The following is a 22589-nucleotide window of genomic DNA, read 5'->3' on the forward strand; positions in this document are numbered from 1 at the left end:
AACAGCTCCACCCTGTGGCTGGTTTTAGATTTTCCCCCCTGCAAGGACCACTATGACCATCAAGGTAAAAAACGAAGCAGATTATCTTTTGTTACAGGCAGATATAAAAAAGAGGAGAAAACGTGAGTCTAAATGTGTCCAAGCAGCACAGAGAAATGTCTGCCCCCTCTGGGCATCTGTATCAAAAGCTGCTCAAATCAATAGTCCACACAGCTTGCACTATCTAGTCTAACTAGGGCTATGGGATCTTAAAACAAAGGCAGCCTTGCCACCAGAGTCACTTTAATGAGAGTTGCCCGGGGCTAAACCTGAGGACTGCTGCACACCAAAGAGTTGTTTCGCACATTACACAGTAACAAGCCCAGGTTTGCCATCAAGCATACATTCAATGGGGGCCTGCAGTGAATCCTGGCTCCTTAATGAGGGCATCGTTACAACGAATATTGTACATTTGCAGGTGTGCTTATGAAAATGTTTCTTTCCCTTTTTCTTTTCCTTTTTGCATCAGGAAGAGGTCTGTAGAAATCAAAAGCCAACTTGCTGATTTAGGGTTTTTAGTTTGCCATAATTAGAATTCTTAAAAAAGACTAAATATGACTTTTCTGCATTTTTTTTGGTCTTACTCAGGCAGCACAAAATAACCCCACTTGTCGAATAAAATAGACAAATGAACCTATCCTTCCTTGCTGACCTTTACAAGGTTGGACAAAACTTAGCTGTTCTGACAGGCATTTCAGGGTATCTTGAGAGGGTTTGGGGTTTTAATACTGCTACTGTTGATCTTTAGCCATTTAGTTCGTGTTGGCAGTTTCAGTGAATTGATTTTGGTATTTGTCATTTTAAGACTGACTGATAATTGTGCATTTTGTACATGGTTGTATATCACCATTTACATTGATAGTGGAGAAACGATTGATAGCCGCAGCAAATACATTTGGGAAAGGGGAATAAGATATGAACAACCGAAGCAAAGTGTCTATGCGAAACTTACGCCCAGAGCCATCTTTGATTCTGGGTCCTTCTGGATCAGATTCTGCAAGGATGTTGGCATTCACATGGTTCTCTAGGTCCATGGTTTCAGAAGTCGTTTCGTTCTCCTCCTCTGGCTCTGGGTGACTGAAGATCCAGTCTAATGCATGCTCCAGGTTATTATTCTGCCAACCAATAGGAAGATAAAATAGCCAACAGCCATCAGCATCTGTACAACCATTGTGGTTTGGGTGCCTTTTCCCAAAAATAAAAAACCTGTTGCTGCATTGTTCCCTTTGTATGGGAAACACAAAGAAAAGGTGGAGGGACAAAACCTGCTGCAAATGGAAATATTCCCACTGCAGCAGAGAGGCTTCTTCATCTTAACATGTCGGAAGCTCACTGAGTTGATTTAAGCACCATGGACAGTGACAACCTCAACAGAGTCTCCTTCAGTTCAGCAGAGCAGCTGTATTAGGCTGTGCAATGTGGTTGCCATAATCCCGTATTTGCTCCTATGTCATGTTTAACTTCCACCCACATAGTCTGGACAGATTGTGTTGGTCTGGTACCAAACTAAGGATACCCTCCCCTAGCTGGACAAGTAATCCTCTATCTTAACCAATGGGAAGAGTAAGTGTTACAAATATTATGATGCCAGGGGAGGGCAACAAGTGAATGAAGCCCTCAGGCTGCTGCTGCTGCAGTAATAAAAAATGCAAGCTAACTTAATTCAGCATCAGCTTTTGCAAGCTGCAGCCTACTTTATCCATGTCATTCATCTAATTATGTCAGCTCATGCCCATCAATCTCAGGCCCAAATAACTTTGTCCTTATGATTCCATAAGCCTCTTATTCAGTTCACTGTTACACAAACTGCACATTTCTGAATTTTCCACTCCAGCTCTTTCCCATCCTCACCAGGCGAGAATGCCTTTCTCCATCAACCTGCTGGCTAGTGTACTAACTTTTAGCATGAGTTCCAGGGAACCCGGAGACTGGGGCTCCTCAGTGAGGAGTCGCCACAAGATGAGCATCTCTGAAAGACAGGCAAGCATCCGTTGCAACAAAGAATGACAGGGTACCAGGTTGAGGAAGGCTGTGCTATTGAAACAATAAATAGGCACCTCAAACAGAGAAGTTCTGAGTATTGGTCAAAGAGTTGCATTCTCTTTAAAAGCCTCAAGCCTGTCTTCCTAAAGCTGCTTCCCAACCCTCAATAAGCTATTGGCAAAGAAGATTTTGCAGCCAAGATTTCCCCCTGACCAGAACCTATGAACAGGATGCCGCATTAAACTTAATTCCCCAAAGGAAAAGGAGTGCAAGGTCTTCCTTTGTCAAATGTCCTGCTGCCACTGCTAATGGCAGCAAAAGGGCCTGTTCTGCTTTGGATAATGACATTAATTTACCATACCAGCTTTTGAAAGTCATATTTGATGAGGAAGTGGAGGACGTTTGCATCTGTGCTAAAAATAGACCCCAAATAATTTGCCGGACGACTCACTGTTGCCCGTAGCGCATGGAAAGCTATATTCCGCTGAAAGCCCATAGAGGTAATGATGGCAACCATTTCTTCTGGGGGCTGGTTATCCAGCCCAACAACTGCTGCTCCACCTGGCCCAGGAAAAGTGGCTCCTCCGTAACCAGGGATGGCTAAGGGCTCTGCAAAATCTGGAACATAAGCGGCAAATATTCAAATCTATGCAAACAAATTGAGTGCCTATTCCTAAACCAGGAGGAGCTGAGTTCCAGTCACCGGACAGCAACAACAAGAGAGGGTTGTTCCTTTTATGCCTTGCTTGTGGGCTCCATGGGGAGGAAGCAGAAACTTTGATGTTTGGGTCTGATCAAGCAGGTCTCCACTTATGTTCATACAGATGTATTTGCAAGGCAGGAAGCAAATGACTAGATACCCGCAAAGTCCATCCCACACCCATGATTCTGCAATGATAGGCTAATCTAGGATGGAACAGTGAAGGAAGCTGGTGAAGCTGTCTGTGGGTTGCTTCCAATTTAAAGGAATACAAAACAACAAACCCCTGTGTTGCACACTTAACACAACAAACAATATCAGTGAATACAAACACAAAGACCAGTATACTAGATAGCACTGCAATTCTGTGTGAAGTCTATATATACAAGTTTATATATACAAGTAAATACAGACACGAAGACCAGTATACTAGATAACACTGCAATTCTGTGTGAAGTTTATATAGTTTTCATGTACACAGGTCATTGTTTCATATTTGAATTCTTTCGCAGTTGTGCTGAAGATTCCAGCGAAACAGTCAGATTATCCGGGATCACTGTCCTCCGTTGTTATTCACTTACTACTTCGGCACCATGAACGCCTAAAAAAGTTTTACCGCAGGATAGCATCTATTACTTTGTTTCAACTATAGACTTATTATACTTCTACAGACTTTCAAAGATTGACAGATGTGTGTTCATTTGATTTCAAATATATTAGAGAATTTACAAGTGTACACATTTTGTTTTCGTTGTACTGAATCATGTATATCATGCAATAAGAATTGCAGTGCTATCCAATTAAAAGGAAGCATAGAGAGCACAGAACTGTCCTAGCGGGCATGGCGATGTCTATTGCGGACATATGCGCACCCAATCAGATTACAGACCTGGTTCTTCCATGTGGGCAATGATCCAGTTGAAAGCCACCTCAGCACCCATGTTGCCTGTATAGTAGACAGCCTTACGGCATGCTTCCAGTGGAAAACCCATCTCGGCTAGCTGCATCACTGAGGATTCATCAATATCTGGAGCTGAGAGAGAGAGAGGGCATTCCCAATGTGAGAAGCTGTCAAACAAAACGAGAGCAAAGCAAAACACCATCCTACCCCATCAATGGACAGGGCTTTGTGTTTCAACTGTGGCACAAAATGTGCAGTTTTCATAGAATTGAGAACCTGCAATTTGCTGCCCATTTCTAAACCTTTCTGGCCCTCATAATTGTAATAAAAAGGTTGAGACAGCATCTGTTGGAAACTCCAACTATCCAGTAAAAAGAGAAAGACTTTACAGCTCTATATCCCTTCCCATGGCTGCCACCATCCTTACTCTCACCTCTAATATTAATCACTCATATTTTTTCCATTTCTGAGCCCGGTCCTGTTTTTGAGGTTTCCAAATGCTGAAAATGCCTTTTAATTCTCACACACTTTGCATGCTTAGCAGATCTGCTCTCCTGTTAATTTATTCAAATTGTAACATTCAGGCTTTTTAAAAAAAATCTTGTCCAGAACACACAACCCTAGAATTAGTGTGCATGGAACGTGCACACATTAGTGTGCATAGGATGTCACATTCAATTTTATACTTGCTAAGACCAGCAGACAACTGAACATCTGGGCAACTTTCTACAATGATCTTGCATTTACACAGGCTCAGTTTCGCTCTAAAGAATAACACAGCATAAATCACTCGGAGAAATATGGACACGCACTACTGAGATGCAAGCACATAAATGGTTATGAGAGCCTACAAAGATCAGTTGAGGCATTTGCTATTCCCTATGCTGAGACAAAGGAACATTTCAGAGGGATAGCAATGCTAGCTTCCCAGGTTATTCTGTACCACAGCTATTCCAAATTTTAAGGTTTACTCACATACATTACTGGAGCCTCAGCAACAGATTTGCAACTAAGGTTTGGCAAAAGGGTAAGCTGAAGGCAATAGCTTCAGTCAATTTAAGCTCAGACAGGATTGCCAATGTTATGGTTCATCGTCCACAGGAATCCGCAATTCCATTGTGGGGTGTATGTGTGTAAGGCAGAATGCAAAGTGAGGGCAACTTTCAATAGTCTTGGAACCATAATCTATTGCACAGCTGGAAGCAGACATTTCTTAGGACACTCTGGCCCTTAGCACTAAAAGCCAGCCACTTGAGCAAATTGGCATAGGGAATACAGAATGAAGACCATACTATTAGCTTCAAGTGAGCCATTAAATGTCAAGCAAACAGCCCCAATATTCCAGGTGCAACAGCAATGCTCTGTCTACTAGACAGCTAAGGCTGGAAGTCTTCAATGTAATGCAGAGCGGGGGACCTCTAGTCCAGAGAACCTTCCCATCTCACCTGTGGGCCTCTCCCCCGTTGACCCTGCCCACTTCCTCAGTCCCACAATGCTTTTCACAACCCATCAGTGTTAGGTTTAATGTTTTATATTTCTACTTGCTGGGTTATGTTGGCATTGGGCATCCTGGTTGTGGTGTGCCCCTCCCCAGAGAGGCTCACCTTGAATGTTCCTTGTAATAATGAATTTTCACACGATGTAAAGTTTTTTAAAAAATTCTCAGGACTTTAAAAAAAACCTGCAATATTTATGTTTTGAATCACTGCTTGAATAGTGTTATTGGGCAGCCTATATAAAATACCAAAAATCAACCAAAAAAAATTTAACAATCAATTATGCAATTCTCCCACCACCATATTCAGGCACATTCCAAGGTGATTTGACTCAATTCAATGGGGATTTGTTAAAAAGCTAAATCTGCCCCTCTTTATTCCCATCTGACAAACTGGGCCCTGGGGTCAGAAGATGTTCGTTTGCAGAAAAAGAAAATATGTCTCTCAATGGCCAAATGGAATCTCCAGTACCCTCTGAATACTAGGAAGCCAAAACAAACAACGAGGGGGAGCTGTTGTCATCATGCCCTATTTGTAGGCTTTCCAGAAGTATTTGGCTGGCTACTGTTGGAAGCAAAAGACTGTTTCATGGGTTCGATCCAACAAGGCTATTCCAATGGCAATACATAAATCTGATGCTCCGTCCAATGTGGGAGCAAAGAATTATGCCAGAGAAAATTAGCATTCCCAAGCCTTGAACCAATTGTGAGGGAGTAAAGATGAAGACGATTCCAACACAGGAGAGCAGTCTCTGATGTCTCCCTGGTACTTTTCACGTCTTCCACCCAACAATCAAGCAAACATTAAGAATAGGTTGGAAGACATTCAAAACAATGGCACAATTAAAAGCCTAAAGAGAAGAGCTTCCATGCAGACAGAGAGCCCCTGTGCAGCAGCAAATAAGTTCACTAAAACAGCCTTAAAAAATAAATAAAGCCAACATAATGAAATGAAATACATACGCTCCATGAAATGGTTCGTCATGCCATCTGAAAGTGAAGAAGGCAAAGTGAGGGAGTGTGCATTGGGATGGCGAGAGAGAGGAAGCTGGCCAGTTCTGTGTTGGGTGCAAACACTAGATCCCATCACTGCTATAGAGTCAAGGCCTTGTTGGGACATTAGATGTGCTTGTTTCCATAGAACTAGGGCTTCAGATCTGGTCATGGGGATCTGTGCCATTGGCCTAACCAATTATGCTCAGCCCACCTTCCCCTGCTTCTTTGCATAGGTGTGTGCACACACCTGCAGGCTGACCACATCTAAGCATCTCCTCTAACTCAGGTCCTCAATCTTCTATGTACTTTGTGGCCCACCAGAACTACCCCAATGCCTATGCTTGAGTAGGCTTCCTTGATCCTGGGCTCCCCATTCTCCATTGCTTGCTCCTCATTTTACCGTATTTTTCGTCCTATAGGGCGCACCGGCCCATAGGACGCACCTCGGGTTTTTTTTGGGGGGGGGAAATGAATTTAAAAAAATTATTCCCCCCCCCAGCCAAGGCTGGAGCCCCAAGCCTTGCGCACACCTGCCCGAAGCACGGGGCACCCTCTAGAGGGCGCCCCGTGCTTCGGGCTGCCGCCCCAAGCCTCGCGCACCTGGCAGGACCTCCCGCTGGGCGCGCGAGGCTTGCGGACACCCGCCCGAAGCACGGGGAGCCCTCCAGAGGGTGTCCCGTGCTTCGGGCTGCAGGCTGCTGCCCGCAAGCCTTGTGAGCCTGCGGGAACTCGCGCCGGTCTTGCAAGGCTTGCGGATAGCTTCCTGAAGCCTGGAGAGCTAGAGGCATCGGTGCACACCGACCCCTCTCACTCTCCAGGCTTCAGCGAAAGCCTGCATTCACCCCATAGGACGCACACACATTTCCCCTTCATTTTTGGAGGGGGGGGAAGTGCGTCCTATGGGGCGAAAAATACGGTACTTCCAGACTGGGTCTTCGGAGCTCAGTCTCAATTCCTGCCTGCACACCGCGCAAAATTTTGTCAAGGAATGGAATCCCACTTACTAAACCAGGAAACAGGCCTCAATTCTATAACTGGCTACTTCTCTCACACCCATAAGCCCAGCGCCCAATGGCTGCGGTGCAAAGGATGTGCCATGGAGATGTTGGAGCTTGTCATCCCAGAAGAAGTCCCATGTGAACAGGTAGGGAGCAAAAGTGACAAAGGAACAGAAAAGAAGTTCAACTAACAGTTGTGGTGGAGAATGGTGGAGGAGTAGAGATCCTCGTGGTAGCAGGCAGTACCTTTGGGGTCATCAGGAATGATAATGGGCGGAGAGATATCTGGGAGCTCCTCCTCTCCTGGTTGGAGGCCTGTGGCACGGAGGTGACTGATGTCCAGAAGATCTGGCATGTCTATGGAAACATCTGCAAACACAGCAGAGCAAATAAGCCTATAGATGCACAGCTAATACATTACAGGAACATTGGGTTGGGGGGAGAGGCTCAGCTAATTTCATTGCACACAGGTTGTACACTGACAATAAAGTTATTATTAAAGCACGCTCCCATACTCAGTTTCCCAAACCCAGTGCTTTAGTCCTAAACCAAAAAAAAAGTAGGGACTGATTCTCCATAACAATGGTTTCTGTGCTCTCAGGGAATCCCTTGAAACCTTACAGGAGAACCCAGGACAACTGAATATAGAACAGAATATTCAGAGCACATACCAAGCTTCTTAGGTATCCAATCCAAGCCAAAAGTGAACTTCTTTATCTGTACTACCAGGTACTCGGGAAATGAAGCAAAACGAGAGGTTCTGGAAACAAAAGCAATTTCAAGTGAATGAAACTGAGCCATAGGAATGCAAAACCAAAAGAGTGCCGCACTCAAAAACAGATTCATGCTGGAAGAATGGAAGGAGACTGAAGGATCTGTATTGGGACCAGTGACTTTTTAATTTGTTCAAAAGCAATCTGGAGTCTGGTCTGATCCAGGAGGAATCCTTTTATATACTCAATATAAAGCTGGGAGCGGGGATTTGGAGGCAATGGGGAGCAAGGAAAAGCCAGTCCCCACAAACACAGATACAAAGGTTCCTGAATTTGGTCCTACTTCTATTTGTATTCCCAAGCCATTCAGGAGGCTGCGATTGAAGCTTCTTAAGGACATCTCTCTCTCTTAACATGCATACCCATGTATAGGACAAATTGCAGACTCACTTAACTCCAGCAGACTTGGCTTGAAGGGCACTGCTCCAGAAGTCTTCTACATTATCTGGTTCTGAAAAGGCCTGCAAACAGGCACTAAAAGGGATTTTGGCACGTACAAGCTCCGGCAGGGGCCTCCTTGCAGTTTCAGCTTCTCTCCTCTTCAATTCGTAAGCAATAAGTTCATCTAACCAGGAACGCAAGCAACAACAGAGGGCCATTGCGTGTGGAGAATGGACAACCTTATGTGAGTCACTCAGATAATAAATACTGCATTCTCACATGCATTCTCCCTCAAGTTTCTCCCCTCACTAACCATAAGCATGGTTTGTTATTTTGATATCTAGGATTTACAGTTCAGGTTGAAGTTGGTTAGAAAGACATAGTAAGCTGCCTCATACCAAGTCCACACAAGATCAGTTTTGTCTACACAGATTGGCAGTAACCCTCTTGGTTCCAGGTAGGTGTCTTTCCCAGCCTTACCTGAAGAAGCTAGAGATGAGTTATGACCTTTTCCCAGAGGTCAGTCAGTGTGGACAATTCTGAGCTGGATAGACCAATAGTCTGACTCAAGACAAGGATATTTCCTGCGTCACCATTCCCCCATGATGCAATATACAGAACAAAGGAGAACGTTGGGTGCACTCAACTGTCACTTTGAACAGGTCAGCAGTGTTGCCCAACAGGCCTGACTAGTGCCATGCCTGAAAATAATCCTCTAACACTCTGGGATTCCATCTCAGCTAACACAGAAGAGGTTCCCTCAAAGTGCAAATTTCCACTGATCATCATGAAGTATTCCACTTAATCCATCTGGTCTCAGAGGTTCAGGATATTTTAAAGGACAGCATTTCAGGTATTTTGCATTACAGTAAAACTAAGGATTGTATCACACATGTATGTGTGTACATCACTTGACTAGAGGCTGGATGCATGAACTGGTTTCTCTCCCCCCCCCCTCAGACTCTCACACACACACAATCTGAGGTAGTGGCAGAAGAAAGGGAAAGTTTTGTTTGCGTAGTTAAATCTACCCTGTTTCCCCCAAAGTAAGACATCCCCCGAAAATAAGACCTACTTCCAGTTTTTCCTCTCACTATAATATAAGGCATCCCCCGAAAATAAGACCTAGCGCATCTTTGGGAGCAAAAACTGATATAAGACACTGTCTTATTTTCGGGGAAAACAGGGTGGTTAAATCTGTAATGGCTCATTCACACATGCAAGCTATTGTGATGCTGAAATAACACGGATGCATGAATAAACTGAGCAGAAACCCAGAAGTTTCTTCTGAAGGACACAAAAACCAACACATGCAAAGTAGCCTTATTCCCGCCTAACCTTTGTTCACTGCAGCTTCCATTGCTACAGGCAACTGCATGAGATAGTCCACCCTCTCGGTATATCGGACTTTCCTGGACTGGCAGCACTGTGTACGTTCCTCCACCAAGAACCGGAAGACATCGGTCAGGTTTTCTGAACCAATGGGGTTCCTCTGAAGGGAGAAAACAGGTCAGACCTCTTGGACAATCATGACAGCGCAAGAATAACCAGGCCACATGTGAAGATCCAAAGTACATCTCCTTGTTGTCCTAGTTTCTCAGCTGGGGTGATGCTGGTATTCAGAAGTATTGCTGATATTAGGAAGGAGCCACACTGAAGCTGTTCCCATACTCTCATAGTAACATAAGAAGAGTAGTTTAGTTTTAACACTCGAAGCACTAAGACATTAAGAGTCCAAACTGACATACTACCTCTTCAGCGTGAAATTTCAACAGCCATATTGAAAACTTGCAATTGTCATGACTGATACCAATTACATTTTAGGGGATGTTTTATGTCTCAAAAGCATCACACAGAGTACAAGACAGGCAGAAATTTAAATTTCTCACACTCCAAAAGGAAGAAATGATAAGAAGAGCCTGCTGGATCAAGGCCAATGGCCCAACTAGTTCAGCATCACAAGTTAATCCTGATCATTAATTTTAACAGGTCTACTCTGAGTAGGGGACGCGGGTGGCACTGTGAGTTAAACCACAGAGCTTAGGACTTGCCGATCAGAAGGTTGGCGGTTCGAATCCCCAAGACGGGGTGAGCTCCCGTTGCTCAGTCCCTGCTCCTGCCAACCTAACAGTTCGAAAGCACAAAGTGCAGGTAGATAAATAGGTACCGTTCTGGCAGGAAGGTAAACGCATTTCCGTGCGCTGCTCTGGTTTGCCAGAAGCAGCTTAGTCATGCTGGCCACATGACCCGGAAGCTGTACGCCGGCTCCTTCGGCCAATAAAGCAAGATGAGCGCCACAACCCCAGAGTCGGTCACAACTGCACCTAATGGTCAGAGGTCCCTTTGCCTTTGCCTACTCTGAGTACGACTCGCATTGACTACAACCCCTGCTTTGCAATCAAGTAGCACCGACACAACTGGGTGGTGGGAAATAATCTTTTATTTCTGCACTACAATGTTCTATGTGCACAACTGTGAAAGTTTCTGCAGCCTTGTCATCAGTGTCCAAGAAAAAAAGCTTTCAATAAGTACTTATCTCCCATGTCAATACTTAAGAGACTCATGAATTGATTTTTATTAATTTATTTCATGGAACTCCTCAAGATAAAATATGATAAGGCACTACACGTCCATTCACTCAATTGATTTATCTGAAAGGAAATGTCCCGATTTCGCTGAATCAGTTGCTGGAAATAGACTCTGCTAACCCAGCAATTAATTATTATTATCACTATTATTTTGTAAAGATCAAAGAATCATCTCCCTTTCCTCCACTGTCTTCCCTACTGCTGTGGCTCACCCTGGGACCTGGTGGTGAAGTCTATGTAATAAATCTAACAGCAGCAGCAGCAGCAGCCAGATTTCCAGTGTAAGCTCCTTGGGGCAAGGACGCATCTTATTTTGCTAATGTAAATCTACAAAGGTGCCATGTACACCTCTGGTACCACACCACACCAATCGATCAATCATTTTACACCAAAACTACTATACTGTACAGTAGGAAGCAGGTGGCGCTGTGGGTTAAACCACAGAGAGCCTAGGACTTGCTGATCAGAAGGTCGGTGGTTTGAATCTCCGCGACGGGGTGAGCTCCCGTTGCTCGGTCCCTGCTCCTGCCAACCTATCAGTTCGAAAGCACATCAAAGTGCAAGTAGATTAATAGGTACCGCTCCGGTGGGAAGCTAAACGGCGTTTCCATGCACTGCTCAGGTTCACCAGAAGCGCCTTAGTCATGCAGGCCACATGACGTGGAAGCTGTACGCCGGCTCCCTCGGCCAATAAAGTAAGATGAGCGCCGCAACCTCAGAGTCGGTCACGCCTGGACCTAATGGTCAGGGGTCCCTTTACCCTTTACCTTACTATACTGTACAAGACTAACATACTATTTTTGTCTGATACAAGCAAAGACAAGACAAGTAGTGGCTAACCCTTGCTCACCTCTATGAGATGTATAAGGTGCAAGAGAAACTCCTGTGCATCTTGCTGCCGATTGGAGGAGAATTCAGGGTGCCCTTTGCTTACAAAAGCTTTGAACATGCGAGGAGAGATGCCATTGTGCTGAGGCTAAAAAAAAAGAATAAAATATGCCATGATGCTTTGTAATTAATGCTTTGTTGCATGTGACAAAAACGGCGCTCTGTTATGATCCTCCTTCCCATCTTTCTCAGTATCAGTTACCCAAAGAGCTATTCCCATTGGGAGAGGACAGATTTAATTATTTGCCCAAAGGTACACATGGGAAGTCTGGGGATGAACTGGTGCAATTCACAACACTGCTTGATAATGTATGCATGTTCTACGTGAGGTGGGAGGTGGCAGCAAGTCTTCAGGCACCCCCAGAACCCCAGAAAAAGACGAAATGTCATGCATTTGTGACTCCAAATGTACATAATGACATCACATAATTTGAAATATAGCAGGATTATTTTTTTTAGTTTAGTTATGGTTGTTTTAGGTAACACTCCTCCTGCCCATCTACTAAGTGGACAGGGACCAGCCTGCACCAACACACCTTACAGGGATTGTCTTTACATTTCCCAACATCTATGGAATGATTTCAGGGAGGTGAAGGGAGATACTGGGAATTCTGAAAGCTATTTTGGGCAATACGCATATGCCCTCCACTGCCCTGCAGACAGAAGGAAAGTCAGAACAAAACTCCAGCTGCCTTGTATGCTGCTTAGTTCTGTGTCAGAAAGCTTTAGAAAAAATAATATAATATTAAAAAAACCAAACCTGCCAGGCAACAGGCACCAAAGGTCAACGCTGCCTTCACACAATGCAAGGAGGGCAGCATTATTTATCTATTTCATTTCATTTCTGAATCGCTTCCCATGAGGCATCTCAAAGCCATTGAAAATATAAACACATATCGCAAATACATTTAAAAACACGTTTAAAAAATGATTATGAATATAAAAATTGGAATGGCACGTACATAAAAATCAATCCAAAACATAAAGCAAGGCAACAGGCAGGATAAAGATTTCAGAAGGCTTGTTGAAAGAGGGACATATCAAGATTCAAGGGTTTTAGGTAAGCCAGCATGGTCAGTGATTGGAGATGGTGGGAGCTGTAGCCCTTGTATTCCGGAAAGCACATGGGTAAGGGGCAGGAGGAATGCAGATGCACGACCTGTTGGGCCAGGAGATCTGGGAACCTGGGCAATGCAATATTGGACGCATTCACACTATGGGCTGAAACTGATTTAATAGCCATCCCCTCTTGTGAAGCCTGTAGTTTTGGTTGCATGAGAGAAGGATAAGAACACGTGAAGAACTCTGGCAGATCAGATCAAGGGTCCATCTGGTTAGGGCATGAAGGCTATTGCTCTTCTGCCATGTTTGCTCTTGCTCTTGGTATTGACAGACATGGAAGATGCTGGCTGCGGTTTATGAGAGGTGTAATCCAACATCTTGAGGGCACCATGTTTGCTACCCTTGAACACTCCCCTCCTTATACCACGCTCCCCCAAATCTCCTGTTTATTATTTACTTTGGTAAAGCGTCCTCTATGGAGTTTCCTTCTCCTGCCAAGCTAATCTGCTGCAGTGCACAGGCAGATTTTAAAGCGTATGTATGTATGTTTGTTTGTGGGGGGGGGGAGAGAGAGAGAGAGAGCACACACACTCTCTGAGAGCAAACAAGAGAGAAAATTCTGGCAATGCTTTCCCCATCAACAGTTGCAAAACCGTTTAGCTAAAAATAAGCTGGGTCAGATCATTCAATCTCTCACATGAATGCTTTGGGCAGGAGGCGCCCAATGACGTTGTCCAACAATGGATGGATTCCAAAGATGCAAGAAATTAAAATATACAGCAGCTCTCTATGAAGTGTGTTAACAGGCACCATGTAATGTGCCAAAGTATCAGTGTGAAAAACTAGGTAGATATATCCGAATAAATCTGATGAACCATATTTACACTAAACTTGGCATTGCCTGTCAGAAATAAAAGTATGAGGAAGAAAATGTAAAATTAATCATTGCTATGACGCTTCTGTTTCGACCACATTGCCTCTCATGATGGCAGTGCATTAATATGAACTAAAGCTGAAATGTGCTCCTTTGCTAAATAGGTTTTGAACTTACGTTTTTCATGGGGCGGGGGGGTGGGGCAGGCAAACAGGTAGTTCCACTGAGACAGTCAGACATATAATATGAAAGTCGTGATTTTGTACAGGTAGCTCAAGAGATTGGGGCAGAAGGGGGCAGTAACATGGAGAGCAAGGAAACCATCCTTCAATTGCAACACAGAGAATTGGATGGTGAAGCTTTGCAAAACACCAGCAATGGGATTTGCATTTATCTTGTTTTGCATTTATCTTTGGCTGCACACTGAGTTTGGGCACCCCAGCCCACACTGGTTAGGAGGCTCTGCTGATGCCTCTCACCCAGTCCTCCGCCCATGTCCAAGTCAATGCACCCTTTACTCCACCGATCACACAGAGGCTCAACACTTTCCTCATCAATAATAAATCATCATCATCATCATCATCATCATCATCATCTTTTATTTATATCCCGCCCTCCCCAGCCGAAGCCAGGCTCAGAGCGGCTAACAACAGTAAAATAATACAGCATTCTAAAATCATTTCATTCTAAAATCAGTTCAAAGCAAATTAATGGCAACCATTGGGCTAGAGTTCTGTGAGGATTACCAAAGGAGGGGGTCAGGCTGTGCCCTGGCCAAAGGCCTGGTGGAACAGCTCTGTCTTGCAGGCCCTGCAGAAAGATGTCAAGTCCCGCAGCGCCCTAGTCTCTTGTGACAGAGCGTTCCACCAGATTGGAGCCACAGCCGAAAAAGCCCTGGCTCTGGTTGAGGCCAGCCTAACCTCCCTGTGGCCTGGGACCTCCAAGATGTTTTTGTTTGAAGACCATAAGGTCCTCCGTGGGACATACCAGGAGAGGCGGTCCCGTAGGTACGAGGGTCCTAGGCCGTATAGGGCTTTAAAGGTTAAAACCAGCACTTCGAACCTGATCCTGTACTCCACTGGGAGCCAGTGCAGCTGCTATAGCACCGGGTGAATGTGATCTCGCAGCGAGGACCCCGTAAGGAGTCTCGCCGCAACATTCTGCACCCGCTGGAGTTTCTGGGTCAGTCTCAAGGGCAGCCCCACGTAGAGTGAGTTACAATAATCCAGTCTGGAAGTGACCATTGCGTGGATCACAGTAGCTAGATCAGGGCAAGAGAGGTAAGGAGCCAACTGCTTAGCTTGGCGGAGATGAGAAAATGTGCCTCTTCATCGACGCAGCAACTCCACCAAATAGCGTGACCCTTGGGAAAAGGCTACTGTAAACATGATGTTGATGCCAAGGCGGGAATGGCAAGAGTGGTTTTACACTGCCACAAAACCCCGCTCTTGGCCTAACTTCAACAACACAATTGTTGTGAAGGTAAAACAAAATTCCATGAATGTTACTCCAGAGTTACTATCCAGAGGATAGGCAGGATACAAATGTGGGAAGCAAAGAGGCATGCATGCCCATAACTTCTCTCTAGTGCTGAAAGACAGGGCAGCTGTAGTTTCTCCCATTCCCCCGGCCTCAGCCATTGGCTGCAGGGGTGAGCAAAACAAGAATTCTGCTCTTGCCAGAAGGAAATAATAGGGGGTGGATGAAGACTAGTAAAAGAAAACCCACTGAGAAAGCTCACCGCTACTGACTCCCATCCTGGCTTGAGCCAGTCGTGCACATGTTCTACTATGCATGGGGTTCGGATTTTGGAACACCACTAAAAACAACCGAGAAGCAAGATCTGCAGGGGTACATCAAAACATTTCATATGTTGGCAGAGGCAACGCAGCCACCTCATCACAGACCAGGAGCTAAAATGCATAGGCTCTCCCTAGAACCAATTTGCGCTCAGGTAGTCGTGTAAATAAGCTCCAATTCTCCCCATCTTCTTTAGGGACTCTATAAACGGAGGACTGCTATTAAAGAATTGTTAGCTAATCGATAAACCAACCATGTTTAAATAAATTTTCGTTTTAGCAAAGCCTCCATACAGCTGCCTTTCTATAGATCCTGAGGGGTGCAATAGCTTAGACTTTAATAAAGAAAAGCTGTCACTATCATTTAGAAAGGAAATGCCATCTTTGGGACCATCTTGCTGCTAAACAAATATACAGTGGTACCTCAGGTTACAGACGCTTCAGGTTATAGACTCTGCTAACCCAGAAATAGTGCTTCAGGTTAAGAATTTTGCTTCAGGATGAGAACAGAAATCGTGCTCCAGCGGCGCAGCAGCAGCAGGAGGCCCCATTAACTAAAGTGCTGCTTCAGGTTAAGAACAGTTTCAGGTTAAGAAGGGACCTCCGGAACGAATTAAGTACTTAATGCGAGGTACCACTGTAGCCCTAATTAGCAACTTGGATGGGTGACCACTAAGAACCCAATTCAGGGAAAGATGTATTTTTAATAAGAATAAGAATAATAGGTACAGGAGGTGAGTCCTTTAAAAAAGGATGGGGGTTATGCCATCTTTAACATTTTATATTTAATCCCTTATTTAAGCAGGAACATACCAGAACCAAAACAGCCTCCCAAAAGCAGAAGGTGAATATCTTTAACTATTGGCCCTAACCTATTAGAATTTGCCTTAGCTGACTAAAATTAGCTTTGAGTAATTACTCAGTTCAGAGTTTTAAGCTTTTTTTAAAAAAAAATGTTGCAGATTTAAAATGATTTCAAACAAATAATTACTCTTCTGGTTGAACTTGCAACCCTGCTATAAATACACCACTGCGTTTACTCTGAGTAGTTCTTCCAGGAACAAAAATTCCTCTCCAGCTACTGCATCTCCTGTATCCATTACATGGTGACCTTTCCTTTCCAAACACACCACCTTAGAAAGAGAGAGAGGCAGGGTGGGGACATTGTGAGTTTCCAAGTTTTAGGGTAACAAAAGATTGACAGCGACACAAAACACTAACTAGACACAAGCTGAACTATGTCAGACAGTGTCCTAATAAAAGCAAAGATTATACGGCAGGCATCCATAAATATATCATTTTTTTTAATCCCCCAGTGGGCCAAACATACTAACTCCGAGCACTGCTTCCAGAATGGAACAATACTGCCTCAGTAAAGGAAAGATAAATAGAAGGCTGTCCTCAACCGCTCAGAGGTGCTAAAGTCAAATCTGTGCTGCAGTTCTTAAAAATATTCAGGTTTGTCCTGTTTCTATATGCATTTACTCTGGCTAGGACTCTGGGCTGCTTTTGGGGTTTTTCTGCCACCAGCAGTTATCAGGCTTTCTGCCTTCAGGGCTTCATTCCACACTGAGTCACCTTGGCAAGGAACCACGGCAGATTTGCTACGGCACTGCCAATGCATTATAGATTGTGTCTAAGAACGTGTTCTGGGGAGCCATGCTCAGCTGATGCAGGGCACAGACCAGATCTGTCGACAGAGGCATAGCTAGGTGGGGGGTGGCACACCGTGGGGGGCGGCACTTACCGCAGGGCCTGCAGGCGCCCTAGCCACGCATGCCTCTTGGGTGGCTTGGGTGCCTGCAGGCTCTGCGCTGCCCAAAACAGCAGCATGGGGCTTGCGTCTGCCCGTCTCCCCCAGGCTCAACCTCCCTACAGCTGTAGGTGAGGTGGCGGTGAGGCTCCACACAGCACGCCCTGCTCCGGTTCGGCCCGCCCAGTGGGCAATTTGCCCCACCCCCATGGGCAGCTCGCCCTGGGCACCCAAGCAGCTAGCTACGCTGTTGCCTGGATGCCTCTTCTGTTAGAATTACTGCTCCATGATTGCAGTCACGGGATTTTTATCTTTCACATGACGGTGCATGTTTTGACTCCACACAGTGGGAAATGACGAAGGCAGGATGTTTGTGTTACTGTGTTCCGTGAAGTGGGACTATTGTCCTTTGTTCTTTTTCTCTTTGCTGTCAGATGCTAGAGAGAGAGGGAGCCATGTTGCAGTGCTCCGTGTGTGTTTATATGTAAAGTAGATTAGCCAAAATGCTGAGTTGCTGAGGTCTGTTACACAACTGCACATACTCTACGGATCCCTAAGTGTGCTGGTGTCAGTTGGCATCAGTCACTGTGATGTTCGGGCTGAAGAAAGCTTATGAAGCTCCCGAACGATCGTCCTGGAGGGAGGGAACATGCCAATCATGCATGTGTCTCTGCCAGGGTCCAACTTGAGTGTAGGCTGAACTCCTGACATCTTCTACCTAGTTATCAAGCTGTGCATGCTAGGTAAATACCTTGTGTTCTTCTTTCATCACCTGTTCAATGAGCTCAGATTTCGTTGGTGGTTTAGAGTATTGGCCTGAAAGGAGGCCATGTCCCAATTTAGCCCTGTAGTAGAGGGAGGGGGGTAGGGGTGGGGTGGGAGTAGGGAAGGAGAGAGAAAGCACACAAAATGTTTCCCACCAGGCTCAGAATAGGGAGAAAACAGCAGGAGGGTGAAAGTAAGGCTAAATGTGGCCCATCTGTTAACACACACCCTGAACACACATCCTTACTATGATCCAACTAAGCTTCTTCCCTCTTGGCACCCCCATTTCAAAAAGCAGCAAGTCATACAAAATAGTGTAGTGTTAGCTATGTGGGAGAAAATACTCTCCATACCACATAGCTATGCCTATTACAAACAACAGGACTACTCTGATGAAAGTCCAGGTCAAATCAAAGACAGCAATCAGATCAAAGTCAATCAAGCACAATCATTTCTCAAATGTCACAGGTGATTCCAAAAATAAATTAAATGAAAATTGTAAAGCAGCAATACAAATCCTGGGCAAACAAACTAAATCAACAAATGCTTGGCACTATCCACAGAATGGAAACAGCTAAAGTCATCTTTATAATCAATTACATCCTATAAGATAAAGCTACCGTGAATAATTGCCGCTACAAGCCGTGCCACTAACCAAGTTCAAAAGGAAATCTGTCATTTAATAAGAATGCCAAAAGGCAATTAGTACACTTCCCCCCATGTCCAGAACGGTGTTTGTCTGGGTACCTCATAAAGGTTATTAAAGCAACAAACAATGTGGGAGATTCAACCATTCAGAGAAATCTGCTGCTTAATATAAAGCCTGCCACTTACATTTGCGTGTTGAAATCTTGTGTTGGGTCTAGAGGAGAGTAGTCAAATATCCTTGGAAGGTTTCCCACATACCTATCCAGAGAGAATTGTGGAGGAAAAAGAGAACATTCAAACAGAGCAGATTGTTTTCCATTGACATAATTTGCTGAGGAGACCATTTGCTCCCATATGGTCTTGCCTAGGCCTTAAAATCTACTTCAGAGGTCTTGCTCTTGTTGCCATCTCAATATACCTACTGTGACAAGAATGAGAGGCCGGGTCTTTTCTATAATAGTGCTGAGGTCCCCAAGTCAAAATCCATCAGTCAGACACCATCTCCATCTCTATTCTGTCAGAAACTGAAGACACCTGATTCAATGGGCTTTTGACATATAGCATCCTTTAATTCTACTTCTGGTGGATTTTAATTGCTAACATTCTTAGTCTCTCACTGCTGTTGGTTTTTTTCTTTGAACTGGCTGCATTGGGTGGTATCCAATGCTTCCACACTGTTGACAGAAGGCATCCGGCAGCATAACGCGAGGAGGAGGAAATGTTCACCATTCCTCCTTCCCATGCACTTCCTCAAAATCTGCTCTGGAGGACTGGGGGTCCTTCAGGAACAGATTTCGGGGGCAGAGGGGGCTGCAGAGAGGAAAAAACAGGAATCACTGGACATTCCTTCCCTCCCGTTTCATCAGAAAAGGGGAAGAATTGAATACCACTCATACGGTCTAACAATCTGTCCAATTTCTATATTTATAGTTTTGGTGCTCTGTTTTTATCCTTATTACTGCAAAGCCACTCTGAAGTACAACAGTAGAAGAGTGATGTATAAATAAATGAATGCTTATCCTCAAATTTTGGAGGTTGGAATTTTGAGACACCTGCTAGAACTCCACAAGCAATACTGGGAGCAAAGCAGCAGTTGAGGGTCCTCTGTCTCCCCAGCTCCATCTGGCTGAAGGATGGAGTAGATTAGTTCCTAGGATGGCTATGCAGACCCTATTGCCAGGCAAGAGTGTGGAGTTGACAGGGGGAAGGGATTCTAATGAAGAGCTATCCCCTCTGGCCAGGGGACTCTCAGGGGATTCACACCACTGTGCTTGAAAGTATTTATATATGCACTCAATAAACAGATGGTTGCTGCAGGGCTTGGAGTAGAGGATGAAGGATCCCTATAAAATCCAGCAAGCTTAGGAGTGCTTTCAAAAAAAGAGAGATGGAAAAAATAAAACATGGGTTGGACATGTATATATTAGACCCACTTCACATCTAACAAAATATGTAAAGTGAGAATGCAACAACTACATTCACCAATGGACAGGCATACTTCCCAGGAAGTCCCAATTAACCACAGCTCCCTGTTGGGGATAAGCATTGGGGCAGACCTGGAGTTTGCCACTGTGTACTGTAGCGAGCCTTAGTAGTGCAATGAGGAACATAAGAGGTTCTAATCTGGTTGCCGCAAAACTTCCCTAGAACGACTTACGCTCTCTGAAATTCAGGGATGCTGAAAATGGCTTGTAGGACAGTGTTGACATAGCAGCTGTTGCCCAGGTTTTTCATGCCTGTGTATCCTGGACCATACATTGGCTTTAGCTTCATGCCAGACTCTTGGATCACTTCCCATTCAGATACTCTGGGTTTGATGTCGTTATCTCTTGAGCCATTCTCCGTCTGAATGCAAAAAAAAAAAAAAAAGCTTTTAAGCAGCAGCAGTTTTCAAAAGCGTATGTTATGAACTTATAAAGCAGGTGTATTTAAATAGAAAAATGAAAAAAACACCTTGTTCTGAGAACGTTCCCATATGAAACACTAAGCAATAAAATAGTTTGCTTTCTGCTTGCTGAGATACAAATGCAATCATGTCTCCACCTGCTGAATTATCTAAGCAACTGCAATCACAACTTACTCCCACTTTTATAGCCGCAACACAGAAAGATCCACTGCTATAGCCATAAAAAGCTCCCTCGTTTTTCTGTGGAGCTTCACATGCAATATGTGGTAAAAAAAAATAAAAATGGAGAGTCTGATTTGCAGAGACCTAAACTTAGGGACGCGGGTGGCGCTGTGGGTAAAACCTCAGCGCCTAGGACTTGCTGATCGTATGGCCGACAGTTCGAATCCCCGCGGCGGGGTGCGCTCCCGTCGTTCGGTCCCAGCGCCTGCCAACCTAGTAGTTCGAAAGCACCCCGGGTGCAAGTAGATAAATAGGGACCGCTTACCAGCGGGAAGGTAAACGGCGTTCCGTGTGCTGCGCTGGCTCGCCAGACGCAGCTTGTCACGCTGGTCACGTGACCCGGAAGTGTCTGCAGACAGCGCTGGCTCCCGGCCTCTAGAGTGAGATGAGCGCACAACCCTAGAGTCTGTCAAGACTGGCCCGTACGGGCAAGGGTACCTTTACCTTTAAACTTAGGGAGGCGGGTGGTGCTGTGGGTTAAACCACAGAGCCTAGGACTTGCCGATCAGAAGGTTGGTGGTTCAAATCCCCGCGACGGGGTGAGCTCCCATTGCTCGGTCCCTGCTCCTGCCAACCTAGCAGTTCGAAAGCACGTCAAAGTACAAGTAGATAAATAGGTACCACTCCGGCGGGAAGGTAAACGGTGTTTCCGTGCACTGCTCTGGTTCGCCAGAAGCAGCTTAGTCATGCTGGCCACATGACCTGGAAGCTGTACGCTGGCTCCCTCGGCCAATAAAGCGAGATAAGAGCCACAACCCCAGAGTTGGTCACGACCGGACCTAATGGTCAGGGGTCCCTTTACCTTTTTAAACTTTGCAAAATGTGACTGTACGGTTCAATCCTGGGCAGGAGGGCAAGCGTAGCCTTGGTTTCCAAATACACATATATTGTACATCAGGGTTGGGGAACCTCACGCCAAAAGCAGCATTCCAGGCCTCTGTATCTGATCCTAAGTTTACAATCATTGTTCCAACCACCTGCAAGCAGCCCCCAAAAGATTCCCCAGAAGGTAATGTGGTCCCTGGGCTGAGAAAGGTTCCCCACTCCTTTCTCACTTCCCACTCTACATGCTTAGAGCCTTACCGAACTCAGAATTTGTAAAAATGTTACATGGAAAAAATACGAGGCATTACACTTACTTCTGTAAAACAAGAAAATCTTTAATAAAAAAAGAAAGAAAGAAACAGCCTGGTGTCATTTTATTATGTTATCAGATGCCTTTTAGCAGGAGAACATAAACTGAAAAGCAGATTATATATTTTAAAAGAAAGAAGGATCTCCCGCAAGAATGGAAACTGTGCTTTTCCAATTGAGGCACTGATTTTCCCCGCTACTTTCCATGACTGCTCAAGACACAGATTCTGAATAAAAGGAAAGTCGCTTACTACATGCATTTGGAGCATATCAATGCCAAAATGTGCTAAGTGTTTGGCTATGTGTGGGTCCAAAACCGCCTCCTCTTCATCAAAGGAATAGACATCTGCAGAGAAAAGAAGAAAAAGGACTGCTCACCGAGTGTTACCCATCAGCGTTATTTCACAACAGCATATTCTTGAAGCTTTACCACCGACATAATACGCCAAGCGATAGTAATTTTGCTGCACGCATGCCAGCTCAACTATTAAGCAAATTCTGGACATTCTGTTCGCTACCAAGTTCTCCACATTATAATGGTTCCATTGGCAACCAAGAGATCCCTATTCGAAGGTGCCCTTCAGACATTGCTGCGGCAGCTTGGTGTACCACTGTTCTGTGGCTTCATCCCACATTGCCCAGCCTGCAGCAGGGGCAATTTGGGAGGACAAAACAAGGCAACGG

General features: G+C 44.9%; 1 protein-coding gene across 4 annotated transcripts in view; it reads right to left on the bottom strand.

Moving 5' to 3' along the window:
* Positions 1-22589, bottom strand: part of USP13 (ubiquitin specific peptidase 13) — a 67469-nt gene that overhangs the window by 3375 nt on the left and 41505 nt on the right. For 2 of the 4 annotated variants that reach the window (XM_083613189.1, XM_083613191.1), the window contains 13 exons: positions 22157-22251; positions 20301-20488; positions 18830-18901; positions 17982-18075; positions 11705-11830; positions 9605-9758; positions 8276-8450; positions 7784-7872; positions 7359-7481; positions 6082-6108; positions 3612-3755; positions 2474-2640; positions 992-1154 (listed from right to left, as the gene is read on the bottom strand). In XM_083613189.1, the coding sequence (XP_083469315.1) occupies positions 992-1154; positions 2474-2640; positions 3612-3755; positions 6082-6108; positions 7359-7481; positions 7784-7872; positions 8276-8450; positions 9605-9758; positions 11705-11830; positions 17982-18075; positions 18830-18901; positions 20301-20488; positions 22157-22251 (1617 nt within the window). The remainder of the gene's footprint in view (positions 1-991; positions 1155-2473; positions 2641-3611; positions 3756-6081; positions 6109-7358; positions 7482-7783; positions 7873-8275; positions 8451-9604; positions 9759-11704; positions 11831-17981; positions 18076-18829; positions 18902-20300; positions 20489-22156; positions 22252-22589) is intronic. The other 2 variants (XM_083613190.1, XM_083613192.1) reach the window with 1 other exon arrangement.

The sequence above is a fragment of the Podarcis filfolensis genome, assembly GCF_964270895.1.
Source record: "Podarcis filfolensis genome assembly, chromosome: 5".
In the NCBI taxonomy this organism is placed as follows: Eukaryota; Metazoa; Chordata; class Lepidosauria; order Squamata; family Lacertidae; genus Podarcis; species Podarcis filfolensis.